At 36.1% G+C, this 19,825-nt stretch overlaps 8 protein-coding genes across 8 annotated transcripts; 3 read left to right on the top strand and 5 right to left on the bottom strand.

Annotated features, from left to right (window-relative positions):
- Positions 1–5: 5 nt before the first annotated feature.
- Positions 6–1,835, bottom strand: RO3G_08735 (uncharacterized protein; the record flags this gene model as incomplete). The annotated part of the gene is made up of 2 exons (XM_067663325.1): positions 6–581; positions 648–1,835. 2 exons carry the CDS (start codon positions 1,833–1,835, stop codon positions 6–8), a joined length of 1,764 nt encoding a protein of 587 aa, XP_067519426.1.
- Positions 1,836–2,513: 678 nt separating this feature from the next.
- Positions 2,514–3,045, bottom strand: RO3G_08734 (uncharacterized protein; the record flags this gene model as incomplete). Its single annotated transcript, XM_067663324.1, has 2 exons — positions 2,514–2,677; positions 2,862–3,045. The coding sequence occupies 2 exons, from the start codon at positions 3,043–3,045 to the stop codon at positions 2,514–2,516; spliced, it is 348 nt and encodes a 115-aa protein (XP_067519425.1).
- A 287-nt stretch (positions 3,046–3,332) lies between these two features.
- Positions 3,333–3,860, top strand: RO3G_08733 (uncharacterized protein; the record flags this gene model as incomplete). The annotated part of the gene is made up of 3 exons (XM_067663323.1): positions 3,333–3,373; positions 3,434–3,464; positions 3,600–3,860. 3 exons carry the CDS (start codon positions 3,333–3,335, stop codon positions 3,858–3,860), a joined length of 333 nt encoding a protein of 110 aa, XP_067519424.1.
- Positions 3,861–5,250: 1,390 nt separating this feature from the next.
- Positions 5,251–7,459, top strand: RO3G_08732 (uncharacterized protein; the record flags this gene model as incomplete). Its single annotated transcript, XM_067663322.1, has 2 exons — positions 5,251–5,839; positions 5,901–7,459. The coding sequence occupies 2 exons, from the start codon at positions 5,251–5,253 to the stop codon at positions 7,457–7,459; spliced, it is 2,148 nt and encodes a 715-aa protein (XP_067519423.1).
- A 305-nt stretch (positions 7,460–7,764) lies between these two features.
- On the bottom strand, positions 7,765–10,921 carry RO3G_08731 (uncharacterized protein; the record flags this gene model as incomplete). Its single annotated transcript, XM_067663321.1, has 4 exons — positions 7,765–7,773; positions 7,896–10,159; positions 10,215–10,739; positions 10,798–10,921. The coding sequence occupies 4 exons, from the start codon at positions 10,919–10,921 to the stop codon at positions 7,765–7,767; spliced, it is 2,922 nt and encodes a 973-aa protein (XP_067519422.1).
- A 673-nt stretch (positions 10,922–11,594) lies between these two features.
- Positions 11,595–11,900, top strand: RO3G_08730 (uncharacterized protein; the record flags this gene model as incomplete). Its single annotated transcript, XM_067663320.1, has 2 exons — positions 11,595–11,625; positions 11,773–11,900. The coding sequence occupies 2 exons, from the start codon at positions 11,595–11,597 to the stop codon at positions 11,898–11,900; spliced, it is 159 nt and encodes a 52-aa protein (XP_067519421.1).
- Positions 11,901–13,472: 1,572 nt separating this feature from the next.
- Positions 13,473–15,705, bottom strand: RO3G_08729 (uncharacterized protein; the record flags this gene model as incomplete). Its single annotated transcript, XM_067663319.1, has 3 exons — positions 13,473–14,216; positions 14,282–15,439; positions 15,511–15,705. The coding sequence occupies 3 exons, from the start codon at positions 15,703–15,705 to the stop codon at positions 13,473–13,475; spliced, it is 2,097 nt and encodes a 698-aa protein (XP_067519420.1).
- A 2,115-nt stretch (positions 15,706–17,820) lies between these two features.
- RO3G_08728 (uncharacterized protein) lies at positions 17,821–18,816 on the bottom strand (the record flags this gene model as incomplete). Its single annotated transcript, XM_067663318.1, has 2 exons — positions 17,821–18,629; positions 18,681–18,816. 2 exons carry the CDS (start codon positions 18,814–18,816, stop codon positions 17,821–17,823), a joined length of 945 nt encoding a protein of 314 aa, XP_067519419.1.
- Positions 18,817–19,825: the final 1,009 nt, after the last annotated feature.

Here is a 19,825-nt window from a genome sequence, read left to right as displayed (position 1 = left end):
GTATGTCAGACCTTCTCCATATTGAACAAAGAGTTGAAGACAGCATCTTTATTCCGACGTGCAATTTCGACTGAAAACAGAGGCTCCGTGTTGTAGCCGTAGATTGTAAGCTCTGTTGACATACCTTCAATTTGTCCTTGATTATCATCAATTTTACTTTTCATAATTTGAAAGAGCGACGGAACATCAATGTTCAAGGCGTTAACATGAGCAGATGACATTGCAGGACATAATTTTCGGGTGAACTTCGAGTACTCAGCATAATGAAGAACGTCATTCGCAAATATACAGAATAGCAATTGGTAAGACAATATATGGTATTTTGATCTAGCAGGTACAAATTTTTTCAGAGTGTTGATGATGAGCAGACAGACAGAAACTTCTTTGCGCATAGCATCAGGAAACTCATCGTTCACATCTTTTTCAGTTACAAGATCCTTTGAGAATATCAAATGCTTTGCACCGCTTTTTAATTGACTAATTCTTCCTCTTGATAAGTCACCGCAGGGTGTGGTTTCTTCCTTGGTCGTTGCAGTGCTCTCAACAGACTTTTCTCTACTTGACGAGCTGGCATCCTGTTTCTATAGAAATATTTGAACAAAATCAGTAAGAATCACAGCTATTGTGTTCAAAAAAGCTTGACATACTTGAGCGAACTTTTCTTCTAAGCTTTTGATTCTAGTTTCGGCCATTTTGACCGCTCTGATCCGTTTCAGAAGAAGGCCAGAATCTGCCTCAGCTTCTCTCACTTTTTCCTTATATCTCGCGAGCTTCTTCTTTTCAGCGCGAAGAATGTAACGACCATAGTTTTTTGAGGATCGCTTCTCTTCTGATTTTCGTGAGATATAGTTCAGAATATTTTGTCTTCGTTGTAATTCCCTCTTTGGTGCCAGATGCAGACGTAGTAGAATAACCAACAGCTTGTCCAATAATCTATTGATCATGGTTTTACCCGCCCACATATTTTTGAAATTTGTCATATATATTTGCAGAGCCAAAGACATCCGACCTGAGGGCACATTTTCGACAGGGAAAGTTTCCTTCTTTATATCCTCGACGTCCATCAATTTGAACAAAGCAGTTTGTATTGGATGCGCATTTAATGTTTGATCTTGACTTCCACGATTATCAAAATATTTAGTACTTATCAGAGAAAGATGTTGTTCTTGGAACAATTGGCTGAAATCAGCGTCGAAGGCAGGAGAGTCCCTGACATCCATTGCAAGTGGTGTGATTGTATATTTCGGTGAATCTGTATGAAATTCGCTTGGTACTATCGAAGTTATATTAAATCCATTAACCTTTCGTGTGTTGATGACGTCTCCATCCAGAAAGAATTGATTGGTTTTTAAACAGATCATCATCATTTGAATTAAGGAAGAAAAGTACAATATGTAGTCTGTTGAACCAATCATAGCACGTTGTAATTTCTTCATGATCAAACCTTTTATAGATGGATCCAGGTCTTCTCTGATCAACTTGTTAATTGAGGCTGTGCAAGTACGATATGAATTTTCATCCACAATAGGACAGTCTGCGTCAGATACTGAATCACGATCAGTATCATTGGATTCGGGTTGTGCAGATTTGGCGAGGTTTGTTTCTTCATTTTTGAAAGTATCAAAGTTTTTGACAACAAATTCTTGCCACTCTATTTCATTCTTTTTACCAACCCGATTATCCATGAATGATCGCATTTGTTGCAATATAAAATCTGCTTGGCTAGGCTCATTGTAAGCAGATTCAGCTAGTTTGGCAGCACCAGTAATGATACCACTGGGAAGCTTTTTAGCCGTTGCTAATTTTTGCTTCAAGGCTGCAAGTTGTTCGTTCATCTTTTGTTATTTTTGCGCACGACAGTACGAATACTCTCCTTTAATTTGTTTTCCATCGACAAAAAGAAGAAAGCATCTAGCTCTGCATCAGAAACTTGAACGCGTTTGCGCTTGTTATCACTGGTCCCTTCTCCAGGATTCGGCGACCGAGGGCGTTTTGAGTTTGAGTGATGTTTTCTTTCTGGGGGTAGAGTGGAAGTCCCCACAAAACGAGAGGATTGTTTAGCCTTCGTTCTGTTCATTGTATAACCTGTAACTACTAAATTAAACCCAGAGACATATATTACTTGGAATGATCTGTTTTACCTTGACTGCAATGGGTATCTTCAGAATTGATGAATGTGTGATATCAACTACAAGGTTAATCAATATATAAATAAAAAAATAAAGAAAAATGATCGAGTATTCAGACGAATGTTGTTAAATAAATTCGAAAGACTTGGAAAAAAAATTGATCTTTATGAAAAATGAACAGCAAAATTTAGTCTTTATAAAATATGAATAACAATAATAAAAAAAGCAAAGAAAGACGATGTATTTTGAGATTGTTTAGATGGAAGGGCTTGGAAGGATACACCAATACCACTTAAAGAAGAAAAGCAATCACGTTTGCTTTTACTTAGAAATTGGTCTAAATTTTCGACATCTCCTTTACTTCATTGAGTTTTCTTTTACGATTTAATTATACATTGATAAATGCTTTTCAGTATCTTCAACATATTCTTCGCAACGAAGAGCAACAGAACTAGAGTTATCATTATCGATAGAAGTGTTGATGGCATCATCAACGTGTTCTTCAATCCAACGCTTTACCTCGGCAGGCAGATGAGATTGTACAATATCTTTAACATCATGGGGGGTCATGATTAGCGTGTTTCCAAACATAATCCACAGAGATGGAGTTATCAGTCAGGAAGTATTTGTTCAATTTAGCCGTACAGTTCACCTTCATAGAGGTGCGGATTCTTTGGCAGACGAGGGAGAGTCATTTTCAGCAGGTTCTTTTTTAACACTTTTATTTTTTACCAGCATGGTCACAAACATAGAAAATAGATTTAACAGGAAGAGGTTTAACCCAACAACCAGGTTGAGATGCAACATTACGATACCAATTGGCATACTCTATCTCTTTTTGAAGTGAGAGCTTAACGCATTCCTCTGCATAGTCAGGAACAGTACGATAAGTGAAAGCAGATTGAATGTTAAACATGATAATGGAATATACGATGGTGTTAAAGTAATGGATATAACTAACCTTTTTATTATGGAGGGGGGGGGATGTAAGTAAAAATATGAAAAATAAAAAATAAAATACCCTGTCAGTGGTTTAGTTGTCATCACTAAAGGAAATCGTGTGCAAACTGAATAAATCTAAGAGCAAACTCAACAGTTAGTCACAAATATTTGAAAACAGCCGTAATAGTTTCAGGATAATAATAGAGAATAAACTTTTTCACATTTCCCTCATCACGCGTCTTGATAAAAACCACAGATAATATGAACACTAACAATATCACCAACATTAGTGATGATTTGAAGTGTTGTAGTATCTGGCATATCATACTAGTATATTAAACAGTAATTCTTTTTGTTATTAGAACTTTTCGTGCGATTCCTTTACTAGAGATAGTAAATATATTGTAAAAGTAGTTGACAATTGCATTAATGCTTGTTCCTGTCCGGATACAGCTAAGATTTGCAAGCATATGTTCTTGACAAGTCGTATTACACGAATTCCTTTCTCTGTGCTTTTCCTTGTTTGAGCCACTTTCTGATGACTTGCCAGATGTTGAAGACAGCTGCGATATTGATGAAGCAGAAAACTTTCGTCTTGCTGAATATCTTGGAAATACTCAGAAATACCACAGCTTGTTTAATAGCATCTATCAGCAGAAAATGAGCAAGATCAAGTCTAGTATGTGTATGCATACATTGAGTAAAATGGAAGACGCCATGAAGAGATCTGTTGCTAACGCCAGTGATGTTGATGAGAGCTCTGCTTCTCTTCCTCCTAGACAAAGATAACATTTTTTTTTGTCATGTAATATTATTAAAATAAAACCTCAAAAATTTCATCTCTCAAGTATCAAGTAGAATATTTTAATATTTTTTTTTCTGTCTTTTCATTTTTTCCCTGTGGCTAGCATTTATCGTTGGTCATTTAGATTTATCCTTGATGCCCCTGAGCGGAGAGAAAATGCTATAGTTACACGATGGCCAACCCGATTATCGCCTTTTTTTGAATATAATAACTCGACATCAAAACTCCAATAAAGGATGAAAAAAAAAAAGAAAGAAAGAAAAATAAAGAAATTTGTTGCATACAAAAGCATTTTTTCTAATGAGTATCATATTATTACATGACATTAAATAGCAACTGAATGTTATTACTGATAAGTTTATTAAATGAAAATAAGCATCTAATTGTTTGCAAATTATTTGCATAGACACAATTTTTTTTTTTTTTTTTTTTTTTTTTTTTTTTGCAAATTTTAAATAATAGTCAGTTACTAGTGGTTATCTCATACTATGGACACCACATTATGTTTTTTATGTACATGGATTGCTTTATACTTTTAACACGTTAGCTTGCGTATTGTCTATAATCTTTGAAAAATATAATAAATCATGCAACTAGGCTTTTCATCCTTAAGCTTCTGTATCAATTTCAAAAACCGTCATGATAAGATAAGAACCATATAGTTTTATAGCAATGAGATGGAAATTAACATGAACATACTCCTTTAACAAAAGTTACGGTAAATATCAGTATTTTAAATTATTTTATCACAAGAAGGATGTTTTCTTTGTAATTTATTAATCATATTGATTTGATTAGAGTTATTGTATCTGTTATTTAAAATGAAAAAGTATCAGTCTATAATCTCCCCACTGTTGATCTGAGTGTATATTACCATAATTGTATTCGTGTGACTAATACTATCTGATAAAAAACGTACCAATAGAATAATGATTTGAATAAAGTATACCATTTCAAATAAACTGCCTCTCCAGTCAGGGTAAGCCTCAAGTCTTAAAAATATGTCTGAGGCTATCTCATTATGACATATGAACAAGGCCTATATTATAAAGATACACACTTTAATCTATGTTTATGATGGCCTATTACCACTATTAGAACTTATAAAAGTAAATATAAAAGAAATCATATTATTTGTCTTGTCAGTTTTATAATTTTCATCTTTCTCTTTTAAAATTATCTACAAATAGCTATCTTTTCCCACAATATTATTGAATGCTAATTGTTATTATTATTTTTTGCAAACAAATGCCTTCAATAACAAATGATTTTTCTCAATGCAATTGACTCCGCCACCAAAAAAATTTTATGAAATAAAAAAAGACAGATTTTCCCCCTTTCCTTTTTCTTTCACACACTTTTTTTCTTTGTTAAATGGCTTCTTGCGACGCAGTCTTGGAAACTCTTTCCAAACTTTCCATTAGCGTGAGCCCTATTACTCATGAGCCCGTTTTAGATACCAAAGCTTGGGCTGAACAACTCGCCAACGTTTCTATCAGTCACCAAACCACCAAAACTTTAATTTTTAAGCCCAAGACAGCAAAGACAGCCCCTGTTACCCCTGTGTTTGTGATTGCCCTTGACTCAACCGAGACTAACGCGACCGCACTCGGAAAGAAGCTTTCATTAAAGGATTTGCGTTTTGCAAGCGAAGACTTGTTGAAGGACACCTTTAACACTAAAAAGGGATCTGTTTCTCCCTTTGCCTTGTCTAATGTGACCGATTTGGCCAATGTCCACATCGTAGTTGATGCTGCTGCTTTCCAAACCACCGATAAGTTGGCTTTCCATCCTACCGAATCTGACAAGACCATTTTTATCTCTGCTCAAGAATTGAAGACATATCTCGAATCACTTGGTAAAGAATTCGTTGAAGTCGATTTTAAAGCTTTGGCTGCTGCCAAGCCTCCTGCTGCTCCTAAGTCTATTCCCAAGACCCCCAAAGTTGCTCCCAAGAAAGAAGGTAAAAAGAGGACAAACTAGAGAAAGGAAATAAAGTTTGATTGACTTTATGAAATGCATAGATGCTAACGCCGAAGAAATCAATGCAATGGGTATTGGATGTAAGAAGGATGAAGATTTCCCCAAGTGGTATCAACAAGTATTGACCAAGAGTGAAATGTTGGAATATTATGATGTCTCTGGTTGTTATATTCTTCGTCCTTTAGCTTACAACGTTTGGAAGGAGATCACCAACTTCTTTGATGGTGCTATTACCGAAATGGGTATTGAGGACACTTACTTCCCCATGTTTGTCTCCAACAAAGTGCTCCAACGTGAAAAGGATCACATTGAAGGTTTCGCACCTGAAGTTGCCTGGGTCACTAAGGCTGGTAGCAGCGATTTGGAAGAACCCATCGCCATCCGTCCCACTTCCGAAACTGTCATGTACCCTTACTTTGCTAAATGGATCAGATCTCACCGTGACTTGCCATTGCGTATCAACCAATGGTGTTCTGTCGTCCGTTGGGAATTCAAGAATCCTCAACCTTTCCTCCGTACCCGTGAGTTCCTCTGGCAAGAAGGCCACACTGCTCATATGACTCTTGAAGACGCCGATAAGGAAGTTAAGGAAATTCTTGATCTCTATTCTCGTGTTTACACCGATCTTTTGGCTGTTCCTGTCGTCAAAGGTGTCAAATCTGAAAAGGAACGTTTCGCAGGTGGTTACTACACCACAACCGTTGAAGGTTTCATTCCCACCACTGGCCGTGCCATTCAAGGTGGTACCTCTCACTGTTTAGGTCAAAATTTCTCCAAGATGTTCAATATTGTCGTTGAAGATCCTAATGCCCCTGCTGGCGAAGAAGTACCTAAGCTTCATGTCTGGCAAAACTCATGGGGTCTCTCTACCCGTACCATTGGTGTCATGGTCATGACTCACGGTGATGATAAGGGTCTCGTCTTGCCTCCTCGCGTTGCTCACATCCAAACTGTTATTGTTCCTTGTGGTTTGACCGTCAAGTCAACCAAGGCTGATATTGACCGTATCTTTGATGCCTGTCAAGACGTTGCTAACCGTCTCAAGAAAGCAGGTGTCAAGAGTAAGGCTGATTTGAGAGATAACTATACCCCTGGCTTCAAGTTCAACCACTGGGAAATCCGTGGTGTTCCTCTTCGTCTTGAAATTGGTCCCAAGGACTTGGAAAAGAACCAAGTATTCTGTGCCCGTCGTGATACCGGTGAAAAGTTCTCTATCTCTCTTGATAACTTGGAACAAGGTGTCAAGGACGCTCTTGAGACTATTCAAAATGACATGTACACTAAAGCCAAGAAGAAGATGGATGAATCTATTGTGCGCGTCAGCAAATGGGAAGATTTTGTTCCTACCTTGAATCAAAAGAAGTTGTTGTTGGTCCCCTGGTGTGATCGCATGGAATGTGAAGATGATATCAAGGAACGTTCTGCTCGCGTTGCTAATGAAGGTGAAGAAGAAGATGAACGTGCTCCTTCAATGGGTGCCAAGTCCCTTTGTAATCCATTCGAACAACCTACTGAAGACCCTATTGTACCTGGTGTAACAAAGTGTGTTGCTTGTGATCATGATGCTAAGCACTTTATGCTTTTCGGTAGAAGCTATTAAGTAAATAATAATAAAAAAATAAGAGCGAGAAGAACAAAAAGTATTAGAAAACAAAGTAGCTTTTATTATTATACACAAAAATATGAGAGAATTATGAGTAATAAAATGCAATTTTTGAATGTACAGGTGCATTTCTTCCTTCAGCTAATTCCTCGTCGATGTGGTAGGGCTCTAAACTGAGAATTGAATTGGAAAGGGAATAATGACAGGAATCTCGATCAATATCCTGCTGCTGTTGAATAGTAGATGATTCAGTTGTCCCAGTGGAGAACATACTTGTATCTTCTTTATTATACACATCATCATCAAGCGGGCTATCTAATGCAGATGCAAATGGGTTGCTTTGTGACGATCCGCCTGACCCAAATCGTTGATGATGTTGTCGGATCTGTACCGCGGGTGGAAAGGAGACCACATCTGTCTTGTTGAAACCTACATATCCTGTAAATCCATTGAATTTAGCGTCCAGCATCTCTGCCTGCTCCTTTTCTCGAAGTGCATTCTTTTCTGCTTCTTCTCTTTCAAAGTCAATCAAGCGCATTCGGTTCACTAGCATTCCCTGTTCTTCTTTTTGATCTTGATCATGGCTAGGATCATCAATGATGCCATGTAATCTACTGCGAAAACCATATTGCTCAGTCGGCCAAACATCATACCACCAGTACGAATAGTCTGAACACCACACTGCCAGCAGCGGGAAATAGACATGAAAGAGGGGTACACCAAAAAGACAATAAAGAATGAACCACATAACATACTTGAATTGACGATGAAGTGTAAGATAAAAGATATGAAGCCCAATTAAACCCATAAAGGAGCAGGCAATAATGGCATAGGCCATATCTTTGTAAAGAAAGTAACGGACAAAGGCAATATAGAGGTAAACAATGATGGGCATAGAGAAAATCGTATCTATAAATTTTGTAAAAGATGTAAGCCAATACATCACGCCCAGGTGCTTGGCTACATGCTGGAATTCGATTTGAATGTGTAGTAAAGCACGCAAGTTGCGGATCTGAAATCCTTGAAGGGCAAAGAAGTGAGTGGGCAAAGTGGCGTAGGCAATCGCCTCTGGTTCAAATCCAAACTTGTGATTTGGGTGTGACCGAAGAAGAACAAGTGAAAAATACTGTTCTTCACCAAGCAAGAGGATGTTTTCCATATGAAGAGTATCTGGACGAGGTGCAGCAAAGCCACGAAGCACGGTTGGATGGATACCTATCGGTTGAACGCTTCGATTAGGCTGTAGAGAATAATAAGATACCGTATCAGGTTGCCGACGGCGGTGGGGGCTGACGCTTTCTTCACTACTACTGCTAGTACCACTGCTGCTGCTAATCATTGTTGCTGATTTCTGAGGCTTCCGCTTGAGGCTCTCAACAATCTCATCACTGACTTTTGGCCATTTTGAATGAATTGGGTCAGCATTCCACAGTCGATACATGACAAAGCCTCCATTGAGAGTCGTCAAACCGCCCAGGCAGGCCTCGTAAGCCAATGCAGAATAGTAAGTTATAAAAACAGGAAAAATCTGAAGCATTGTTACTAAATTTTCTTCTGGGTTGGCTGGTCGAACATGTCCACTGATGGCGAGCATTTTTGGATCTGCTTCAAGTCTAGCAACTAGACGATGAACCACATCCCCTTGGACCTGAATATCGGCATCGGTCACAAGCATATACTTGAATAGACGAGGATCGATACCCAAAAGATTATAACACTGGTTATACAATTCAAAATCGAGTGGATTGATTCGGTGATGAGCTAAATCGAGACATCGTTCAAGAAAACTGAGGGCAATCAGCATCGAGTCTCTCTTGCCGCGATTTCCTGGTGCCCGCTTGTAGCTATACTCTTCCTTTTGTGAGCCAACTTTGACAACCATTATGAATGGCACCCGATTACGTCCAGACTCACAGAACCCAGCATATACCCGGGCATAGTTTATCCTGCGAGATCCTTGACCGAGTGAGATGTAAGCTCTTAATTCCGGATCCTTGGTTGAACTGTAACCAAGAGCATCAAGTACACAAAGGTAGTTGTCTTTAGTATCTGATTGACTCTTGACTATTCCATCGCATACAAAGAAAAGTAATTTTCGGTTATCCGGATAATTGGTTCTTGCCAGAGAATCCAGAGTTTGCCGAATTGTTTCGGATGATTCCGAGTAAAAAGGAATAAAGAGGAGTGTATAAGGCACAAAGGAGGACATGACTAGACGGTTACTGTTTGATTTGAATAAAAAGCGTTGAATAAAACCAAATCGAGTCAGGCTGGTCAAGTGCATCTTGATTAAAAAGTAGAGAAGAAAACAGCCAACAGTGATCCAGAGTGCAACATTGATGTGGGCACATCCTTCATCTGTATTACCATCGACAACACCATGATAAAAAAGCGTGTTGAGACATTCCTTGTAAACTGTTGGATTTGGTATTTCTTTGTAAAAAAGCTTTGTGATATCTGTTCCCAAATTGATGAATAACATGATAGTGAGATCAAGCGGTAAGAACATGCGATCTAGTGCAAAAGCACGAGAATAGGAGCCTTTGGCTACTTTAACAATGTCTGTAGCTGCTTGTAAGTAGTCGGTGACATCTAGCACTTTATTATCCAAAATCACATAAGCTCTTCCATAAGATAAACCTTTATGAGGCATAAGAGTGCAGTTGTTATAAATATAATTCTTGTCAAAACTGATGGCTGAAAAAAAGTATGTAAATGATGTAATATTAAAAATGACATCGACACGCTTTACCTCCTTTTTTTGGGTATTGATTAAATTGGTGTATATCATCTTGAGAATAAAAGCAAGGAGCGCCAGTTATATTGCGACGACCTGGAATAGGGCAAGATATAAGCTGATCATTTTCAAAATGATATCCAGAGTCATGATTTAGTAAATACTTGAGCCAATTATCTGCCTGAGTTGATCGGTTGAACCCGTTAATACAATTTTCAATAACGCTGTCTTCATAATAACTTTGTCCATTTGGTCGTTTCAATAACATAAAAGTGGGAAACATAGGTGATAGGTCTAAGTGGGGGTATAGATTGGCCTGAGTGGTCATTTCAGTGCTGTTTCCGTATTTTTTCCAATCAAAAACTTGACCGTGAACAGAAGAATAATGGGACGAATTAGAATAAACATCGCCAAATTCAAAAGTTTTTGGTGGATCACAAAATAAGGTGGTGACAAATTCTAACCAAGTGCAAAAGAATGCAGTGATCAAAATGTATAAAATGAATAATGTTATTTTTTCTTTCCATGCGTCTCGTCTCACTAAAAAATAAAGTAAGTTACACTGCCCTACTGCTGTTATCACCTATTTATTGTTTACCTCTTGTAGTGAGACCAAAAAACTTTAAAAGAACGTCAGGAAATGGAAAGGTACAGAATTTAGTAAAGGCAACCCAAACAATACGTCTACATGAAGGTTGACGCATACGTTTTGAGTCCTTCATGACTCAATCATTAAGAAAAAAAAAAGAGAGAGAAAAAAAGTTATAGTCAACTGAAAAAATAAAAAAATACTCAATCCAATAAGAGGGGTTGGTCATTTTTTTAAACAAAAAAAAAATAAAACAAAATTTGGCCCAACTATTTTAACTAACCAAGTTGACCAAGAACTCTCTAAAGAAGAAAACGATTTGCTGAATCGACTTTCTGTCAGGGTAGTCATTAAATTTAATCATAGAATATCTACAAAAACCTTAAAGATCTGTGAGTATACTATTATAAACATCTCTTATTCTCGTAACCAAGCTTTCCTCTTCCAAAAGCCGACCTCTTTTAAGCTTGCTTTTGCAACTAATCAAAATTACTCAATTAGGTTGATCTCAGGGGAGTAAAGCGAAAGTTAAATACATTCATAGCCATGACTTCAATAAGTTTTCGTATGTCATTATGTGAATGAATGAGACCATTATTTACTATCAAATGATGGCTTTTAAACCCTCACTGTACCGAGAGAGCATTTTCCTGTAAAAATCCTGTTAAGGGAGACTATCGTCTCCTTGGAACATCGTAAATACATAGATATAAATTTGCGTCGCCGTCGCCGTCGTTAGATTAATACAGTACTTTAAATTCAAACAAAACAATATTTTCTTAATTTCAGATTATTGGTAAAAAAAAATGGCCAAATCCGACATCTTATTTCAAACAAGTAAAAAGATCAACATCAAAATGGAAGAATGTTACATACAGGCAAATAAGATAATGAAGAGTAAACCTTGTATTGAGGAAATGATTGATAAGATAGGACTCGATGGAAGTTTCACATTTACATACAGCAAATTAATACTGTTGGCAGATGATAAAACTGTACGTAAGAGAGCAGAAGTTAATATGGCCTCTGAGCTCCAAAGTAAAGTTAAAATTGAAAACAAAATCGAAAAAAGCTCACTTTTTGATGAAAATAGTAATGCTAACAGTCGTTAGACTATAGCACATATAGACCCGAAAACATCGAAAAATTATTCAACTTATGCAGGAAAAGGATATTATTGTTGCAAAATATGTAGAATCCTGCTTTATTCTACGTTCTATTGCTCATGAAATACTTGAACGGTAGAATGAAAGTAATAGAGCTGTTACCCCTTCAGATGTATAAAGAAGCCCTTCAACTCAATGCAGACTCAAAAGCAAAACAAGTGTGTTAACACAGGAACATATTGACTTCTTCATAAATTTAGTCGATGAAAGTCCCACATGTCACAGTTAGCACGGCAAGGGAAGAATTTTACAAACAGTTTCAAGGCCTTGGAAGAAAAAAATTACTGTCATTGAAAAATTTACACATTTAAACTATGCAGAAGGATAATGCAAGAATCGTTAAATTTTGTTTTAACATACTAATTGAACAGGGGGCTGCTGGTGCGGATTATAAAAAATTACGTTTAATAATGAGGTAGGATTCGACTCTCATAAAATTAGAAGTAGGACTTTGTTTATTAAGAATATTCCAGCAATAATAAATGTTCCAACGTAATAGTGTTAATCTTTGTATCACCGGGTGTGTTTCCTCATATGGAACTAACCACTTATCAGAAGTGGAACCTTTTAAGGCCAAGTAATGTTGCGAAAATAGGGAAGGAGTTCAAATCTACCCGAAAATAAAAAGGACAAAAGCTCAAGAAAATAGTATTAAGTGGAAAATCTAAACTGGTATGGATGAGGTTCTAAGTATTCATTACTTGAAGACATATTTTTAGTATATTTTATAACAAAAAGATACATAATATGCTTGATTTGTGAATTAATTTTTTTTTACTACAGTTATAACATCCTGCAGCTTACCTTTTAATTCGCATATTACTTTATAGTGTATATACAAATATATTATATACACTAATATTTTATATACATGTACATATTTTTAGATATATGTTGAAATATATATCATTTTGCTTACAGAGTAAGATATTTAAGAACTCAGCTCAACGGAAGACTATTTAATAATTGATATATAAATAGCTGTGGGTATATATAAGAAAAAGAGTAATTTGCTATTGTAATCTTGAAATTAAGATATCATAGTCCTTATCTTACAGAAACAGTTGACTTGAATAACATAAAACACATGCAATTTAAGGAGTTAGATGGACGAAAGTAGATTATATAAGTAATTGTTGAGTAGAATAAAAATCTATGATTTTTTCGTTGTTTATCTCTTGGGAGTATGAAGTGTTGAAGCGGGGAATAGATTCGGCTTCCTTGGAGGTGACAACAATCTTGCTGTGTATGCGTTTGATAGTTTGCTTGGGTTTTCTCAAACGTTTGTATCTTTTTGATACTATGTTTACTGTGAGGGTATTTTTTCAAGAATAGCAGTGTCTCCGACGCGGTCCCCTCATTTTTTTGGGGGGAAGGGACGGATGGTGAAATACTTTGTTTCTGGAAATTTTTAAATCCCGCTTTCCTGCTGATACTTTAACGCTTTCATTTGAATGATATATTTGTAATAAATTACTTTATTATTAATTCAATAGTAAACAAAAAACATTTCAATAATTAAATCTGATTATCTGCGACTAACTTGCACATTTGGTTGATAGAAAGCTTGTCAGAAACTCTTCTGAATTCAAGAAATTGTGCAGCTTCTTCACAGCTTATACCTCTTTCATTTGACAGCGACTCTATTTTCTTGTACAGTGGAAGACGTCTAGTAAAGAACCTAGACTCGGTTCTGTTGTCTACTTTGCGCCAATCTGCACCGTACTGCTCTTCCATAGACTTGATAGATGGCTTTCCAGCAAGACCAACAGAGTATTCTCGCCATACATCTGTCACGCTTATCAAACTTCTACTCATTTTGAATGATGGTAGACCTCTTGAGTTAGCAGCACTTGGGGAAGGAATAGATGACAGCGGAACAGAAGAGGAAGGAAGGATGGTTGATGTTTGTTGAATTTGTGTATTCTCATCACCTTGTCTTAGCATGTTTGAGATTTGCAAAAAAGAATCAGCGAGCATGGTTCGGTTTTCTGCTTCCAATTGCTTGACTGCATTCAAAGTAAGTTGATTCTGAGATTGGACTATGTTCAGCATAGCATTCATTGAGTCAAACCCTGTCTTCATAGCTGCTGCGACTTCAGGTAACAAAACTTCCAGATGTTGGCTCATTTTGAACTTCTCATCGTTGGCAGCGATTGCAGATGAAAGACGCTCTTCATAGTCTTTGTAAATATCAGTATCAAAGATGCTGTGGGACCAAATAAAGCTTCCGGGGTATTTTCCCTTCAACACCACTGAGTCCTAAGATAAAAATAATTAGATATCGTAAGCATTATGACTTGATTTGTAAAAAAAATAATCCTTACCTGCAAAAAAACTGTTCTTAAATAATCCATTAAATCTAAAAAGTTTGGCCCAGCAATATCGTCTTCAACTTCCTTCCTGTAAAACTTCTCTCTCCAATATTCAATCCAAGGAAACACCATTTTGCGCAATTCTTCTGATGGCTCAATTGAACCACGATTGATGAAGTAATCACCCTTACGAGTAGTGAACCCGGCCAGCACTTTAATGGCATCAACAGGAAGGCCACTTAAATAGCAACCAACCATTCTATCGCTACCCCAACGTCCAACTTGTCTCTGTTGGTCTCCAGAGACACCTTCATTTGCAACCATATTAATGGCACTCTTTCTGTTGATGTGAGTGAGCTTGCTTGAATGAACACCGCAATACCTAAGCACTTGTTTATAAATCTTGGCTTGTTCACTATAGGTAATTGACCCATCCCCTGTAGTGTTTGGAAACAAATAAGTATCATACCAATCACGGCGAGTCGAGAAGTTTGGAAATGGTAGGTTTTGATGATGGAACAAGGAAAAAAAATATTGAGCAAAAGCGCCATGTGGACAAACTTCAACATCCCTATGGGGAAGAGCAGAACCATATTGAATCTTGCCATCCTTATTAGTCTTACCAAATGTTATAGTGGCTACTATAGCAAAGCAAGTAGAGGGGCCTTGATTTTTGAGTTCCATGATGAATAAATCTGGCAGCTGTGTTCCAAGAGCAGTCTCACTACGCATAAGCATGGCATGGCTCATAGAAAAGCAGACTTTGTTTCTCAAAGAAAAGATGTTGTTTTGAATCAAAAAATACTGATTGATTCGAAGCAATTCTTGATCTGTATAGCCATCATTCAAAGTATTTTTCCCACGATCCTCATATTCGGTTCTTTTGCGTCTTGCTTCCTTTTTGGTATGAGTGTCAAGAAAGCGCTTCACGATAGGTCCTCTTGCCATTGTATGCTTATTGAATCCTGCTTCTACCTGTTGATGGTATAAATCAACCACAGCTTTTACATAAGCAAGGACTGATTCCCTACCCAATGGTGCGGGTGATCCATCTGCATTTTTCTTGAATTTGTTTCCACGGGTCAAAACATAGTCTTTGAGAAAGAAAGCTAGCTTTGCGTCATAAACAATAGTACCATCCGCAACTTTTTCTTTATTGGCGCACCATTCCTATTTTCAATTTCAAACAATTTAGAAATCATCACCCAAACAATCTTTATAACATATAGCTTTTAACTTACAAACCATTCTCTTTGCTTAGATTTATAAGCAGCAGTCGTGTTCTTGGGACGATATGTTTGATTTTCAGCAATGACCATTTGCGTATTTTTATCCATTGCTAGCCTGGCTCGAATCATGTCTTCATAATGTTCAGCATCTGGAAGAGCGATATCATTATCTCTAGTAGAAGGACCAGCGTTTGAATCGTGACTCATTGTGTCGTATAGTAGTAATAATAACCAAGTAAGAGATAAAAGCAAAAACAAAGAGCAATGTAGGTACTTTTTGAGACTGATCTTTATTTCAGTTTAAGTTAAAGTAAAAATTACTCTAATTGAAGGCAAGTATTTATATCTTATTGAATGAGTGGCTTGATATCTTCTATTGTAAGCGTTCTTCTAATCTTCAGGTACTTTAGCAAGTGTTATCTCTAATTATGATTATGAAAACTTTTCATTTGTTCTTTTGTATGTCTGTCATAGATTACCTTTTATTCTGGGAATTACTCACTGATTTGAATAACGTTATTTTAGGTGTTATTTCAATTATATGAAAGATTAGCAATATTCCTGACATTAGATTGGGTTACTGACAACAGAAAATATCTTGTTATCTTGATTGGTACTTCTTATCAAAGAACTATCATTAATACAATACATATTCTAATAGAGTATGCTTACTTGGAAACAATTGTATAATCTTATTTAAATAAACTCGTATTTTACTTATGATCTTGTATTAAGACATGTATTTATCAATGTCAACTATAATCGGCTATTTTTCTTCAACGCATTGTTCAATTGAAATGCTTAACAAATAGTAGAAGAGATATGTTTGCAAAATTGGCAATTAGTTGCCAAAAAAGAAAGTGTATATTTTTCAATTGTTGATATGAGGATCCAATCCCTAACAACCGATATTTGTCACAATAATGTAGCTTACCGTATGCACCAATCAATATTAGAAATTTGGCTTTTATATGAAACGTCAAAGGACTTCTTGTACTTGCCCTGTCACTCCCCTTTTTTTTCTATTACAGCAAAGCTGAGTTGCATAAAAAAGCTTTTCAAGCACTTTATTGGTTATCAAAGTATACAAAGGATACATTGGATATCAGAGACTCGATCGCACTTTACTTTTTGTAAAAGTGAAGTATTTCATAGGTTAGAGCACTATACCTAAACATTTCAATTTCCGATATGTAAGTTTCGGAGACCCGACTGGGGATCTGAGAGACCTGAGGTCATGATACTGTATTGTACAAACCCAGCAAGATATACTAATCATACGCATATTATTAATGAGTGATGTTGACGTTCAAAACATATTAAATTGCTTATACAATAATTAAAGAGTTGACCCAAGCCATTTCTTTCAGGAAATACCTACCTTCAACACTTGCAATTTCATATAGGGGAAATCACAGGTATTTTGTATTGTTTTACCGGACAGACATTATCCCGGCGAATTTTAAGTTTCGTACAATAGTTGGGGTGAAATAAGGGGTTGCGTCGACGACGACGCAAATTTATATCTATGTATTTACGATGTTCCAAGGAGACGATAGTCTCCCTTAACAGGATTTTTACAGGAAAATGCTCTCTCGGTACAGTGAGGGTTTAAAAGCCATCATTTGATAGTAAATAATGCTCTCATTCATTCACATAATGACATACGAAAACTTATTGAAGTCATGGCTATGAATGTATTTAACTTTCGCTTTACTCCCCTGAGATCAACCTAATTGAGTAATTTTGATTAGTTGCAAAAGCAAGCTTAAAAGAGGTCGGCTTTTGGAAGAGGAAAGCTTGGTTACGAGAATAAGAGATGTTTATAATAGTATACTCACAGATCTTTAAGGTTTTTGTAGATATTCTATGATTAAATTTAATGACTACCCTGACAGAAAGTCGATTCAGCAAATCGTTTTCTTCTTTAGAGAGTTCTTGGTCAACTTGGTTAGTTAAAATAGTTGGGCCAAATTTTGTTTCTGTAGGTTGGTCAATAATTTTTTTTGTACATGAGTCAAGTTTTATTTTTGAAGTTAGGCAATTTTTTTTAAAAAAAAAGCTGGCCAATAATTTTATGAAAATAGTGTATGTACTCCTCGATTGATAAAATAATATATAAATTTAGGCATAGATGTGGTATTCTTTCTTTTTTGTGCTAACATTCATATTTAAAAGAAAAGAAGGGAATGATGTGTGTATGGGAGGAAAGGGGAAAGGGAAAGTGAGACTTTTTTCATTTATATAATAGGGGATAAGAATATATAAAATAACAATAGTAATGAATGAGGTTGCAATGAATGAAATAAGATATTTTGTTATTTATCTTGATCGCTTTGATGATTGTCTAACATGACTAACATGATAACCAATAGAGAAGTGCTCTTCATCTTCTACATACTTTCTTTTTTGGCTCATTCTTACTGGAGAAGGTGTTTGTAGAGGAGAAGAATGAATTGAGCTTGGAAGTGATAGTGAAAGCAAAGGCAATGGTTGATTTTCTCTTTTAAGCTTCTTCTTTACTTCTTTTGTTGGTAAAAATTGAGTAGGAGAAAGTGTCCAACCAGCTGGTTCGGGTGAGAATGAAGGTGGAGTGGCTGGACTAGTAGGCGTATGAATTAAATCAGGAGTATTGAAGTTGAAAGATAAATCATTTAAATGAGTAGGTTGATTTTGTGTTTTTGCTTCAATATGTGAATGTAACAACTGATACCATTGCTCAAATGTAGGTTGCGATATATAAAGCTGGTAATCAATCATATTCAAAAATATACGTTCAGCCGCATTAATCTCGCTTACAGGTAATCCTGCAATTTTTGCCCAGGCAGAGTTTCGATACGTTTTGTCTTGGACGAATTTTGAAGCAACAACTAAACTAGCTAAAAACATTCTTCTACCACAACTCACATAGGCATCCTCCCAATATGGCTGTCTGTGGTGCATTCTAGATAAATGACTGACAATGGAGGATCTTATGCGAAAAAGATAGAATAATGCTGTTTGCAAGGTGGAATAAGTCGTTCTTGATCTTTTCAATACTTCTTGAATAAAGGTTCTTAAAGGTACAACGTTCATATTACTGGATGTTATTTTCATATCCCAAATTGATTCGATAGCCATCGCATTAGCATCTAATTAGATATTAGCATATGAATACAAAATATTCATTAAGATTACTTTACCGACTAGTGCATCGACATAAGCTAACCGATTGTAATGATTCATTAATGGAGTTCGCTTAATAGCAGTCACAGATGATAACCTTTGACGATGATGATTATTTGTTGTTATGGTTACATGATGATCGCAGTTCAACATATTACTGAGTGCATACATTTCTGGCTCTGTGTAAGAAATCTTAGTTTCTCCATTAAATTGTAATTGTTGTATGGATAAAAGTGACATTTCTTTACTATCAAGAAAGAAAGAAAATGATTAAAAAATAAAATAAAAAATATATTTATATTTACCCAAATAATATTGAAAATAAGGGGGAGGGGGGGATAAAAAAAAAGGGATATGTCAGTCAATTAAAAATCAAGTTTGAATATACAACAGTGTCAAATAGATTATAAGGGCGTTTTTCTCTTTTTATATCAAAAGAAAAAAAAGAAGGGAGAAAGAAAAATAGGAAAAGTGAAAGAAAGAGAGGAGAAAGAAAAAGAGAGATCAAAAAAAGATATAAGAAAAAGAGTGTGAAATGAAAGGATAATGAAGGGGAGAGAAAAAAAAAAAGGCTTTAATGTGATAAAGGAGCGTATATAGCAATTGTGCTTTAAGATATTGGCCAAAAATTTAGAAAAAGTTGACGTCCAAAAAGGAAATTAGTTGGCACTCCGTTAATATTCAATTGGCATGGTGGCTGAGTTTTATGAGCCTTACAAGCCAACTTCCTATTGCGCTCTCTTTAATGTATTACTAGCACTCTATTTCCAATTACCAAGAATCATGATAGATAGTTATATTATAATCTTAATATCATTGATGTACTTTATTTTTATTCGATATTGGAAAGGAATAGATACTACAACCCTTTAAGCTTTTAAACCACGACCTATACAAAAAAAAATCTAGAAGCCAAGCTATATATAAAAAAAAGAAGCAGCCATCTCAACTGACTCTAACTTATAATACAAAAGATATCAAAAGACCATAGTTCGTGAATCAGATGCCTTCCTCAGTAGGTTCTCTGAGGGAAAACCTTGGTTGTATCTTTGTGGCCAAAACCAAGCGAAACAGCATCTGATCCAATCGCATCTATGGAACCTTCTCTACAAATGATAGCTCCGATCTTTTTTGCTATGAACTAATGGCATCTTTTGTCATT

The sequence above is a fragment of the Rhizopus delemar genome, genomic scaffold (assembly GCF_000149305.1).
Source record: "Rhizopus delemar RA 99-880 supercont3.6 genomic scaffold, whole genome shotgun sequence".
In the NCBI taxonomy this organism is placed as follows: Eukaryota; Fungi; Mucoromycota; class Mucoromycetes; order Mucorales; family Rhizopodaceae; genus Rhizopus; species Rhizopus delemar.
Note: the sequence above shows the minus strand (reverse complement) of the source record. Positions and strands in the feature narration are given on the sequence as shown.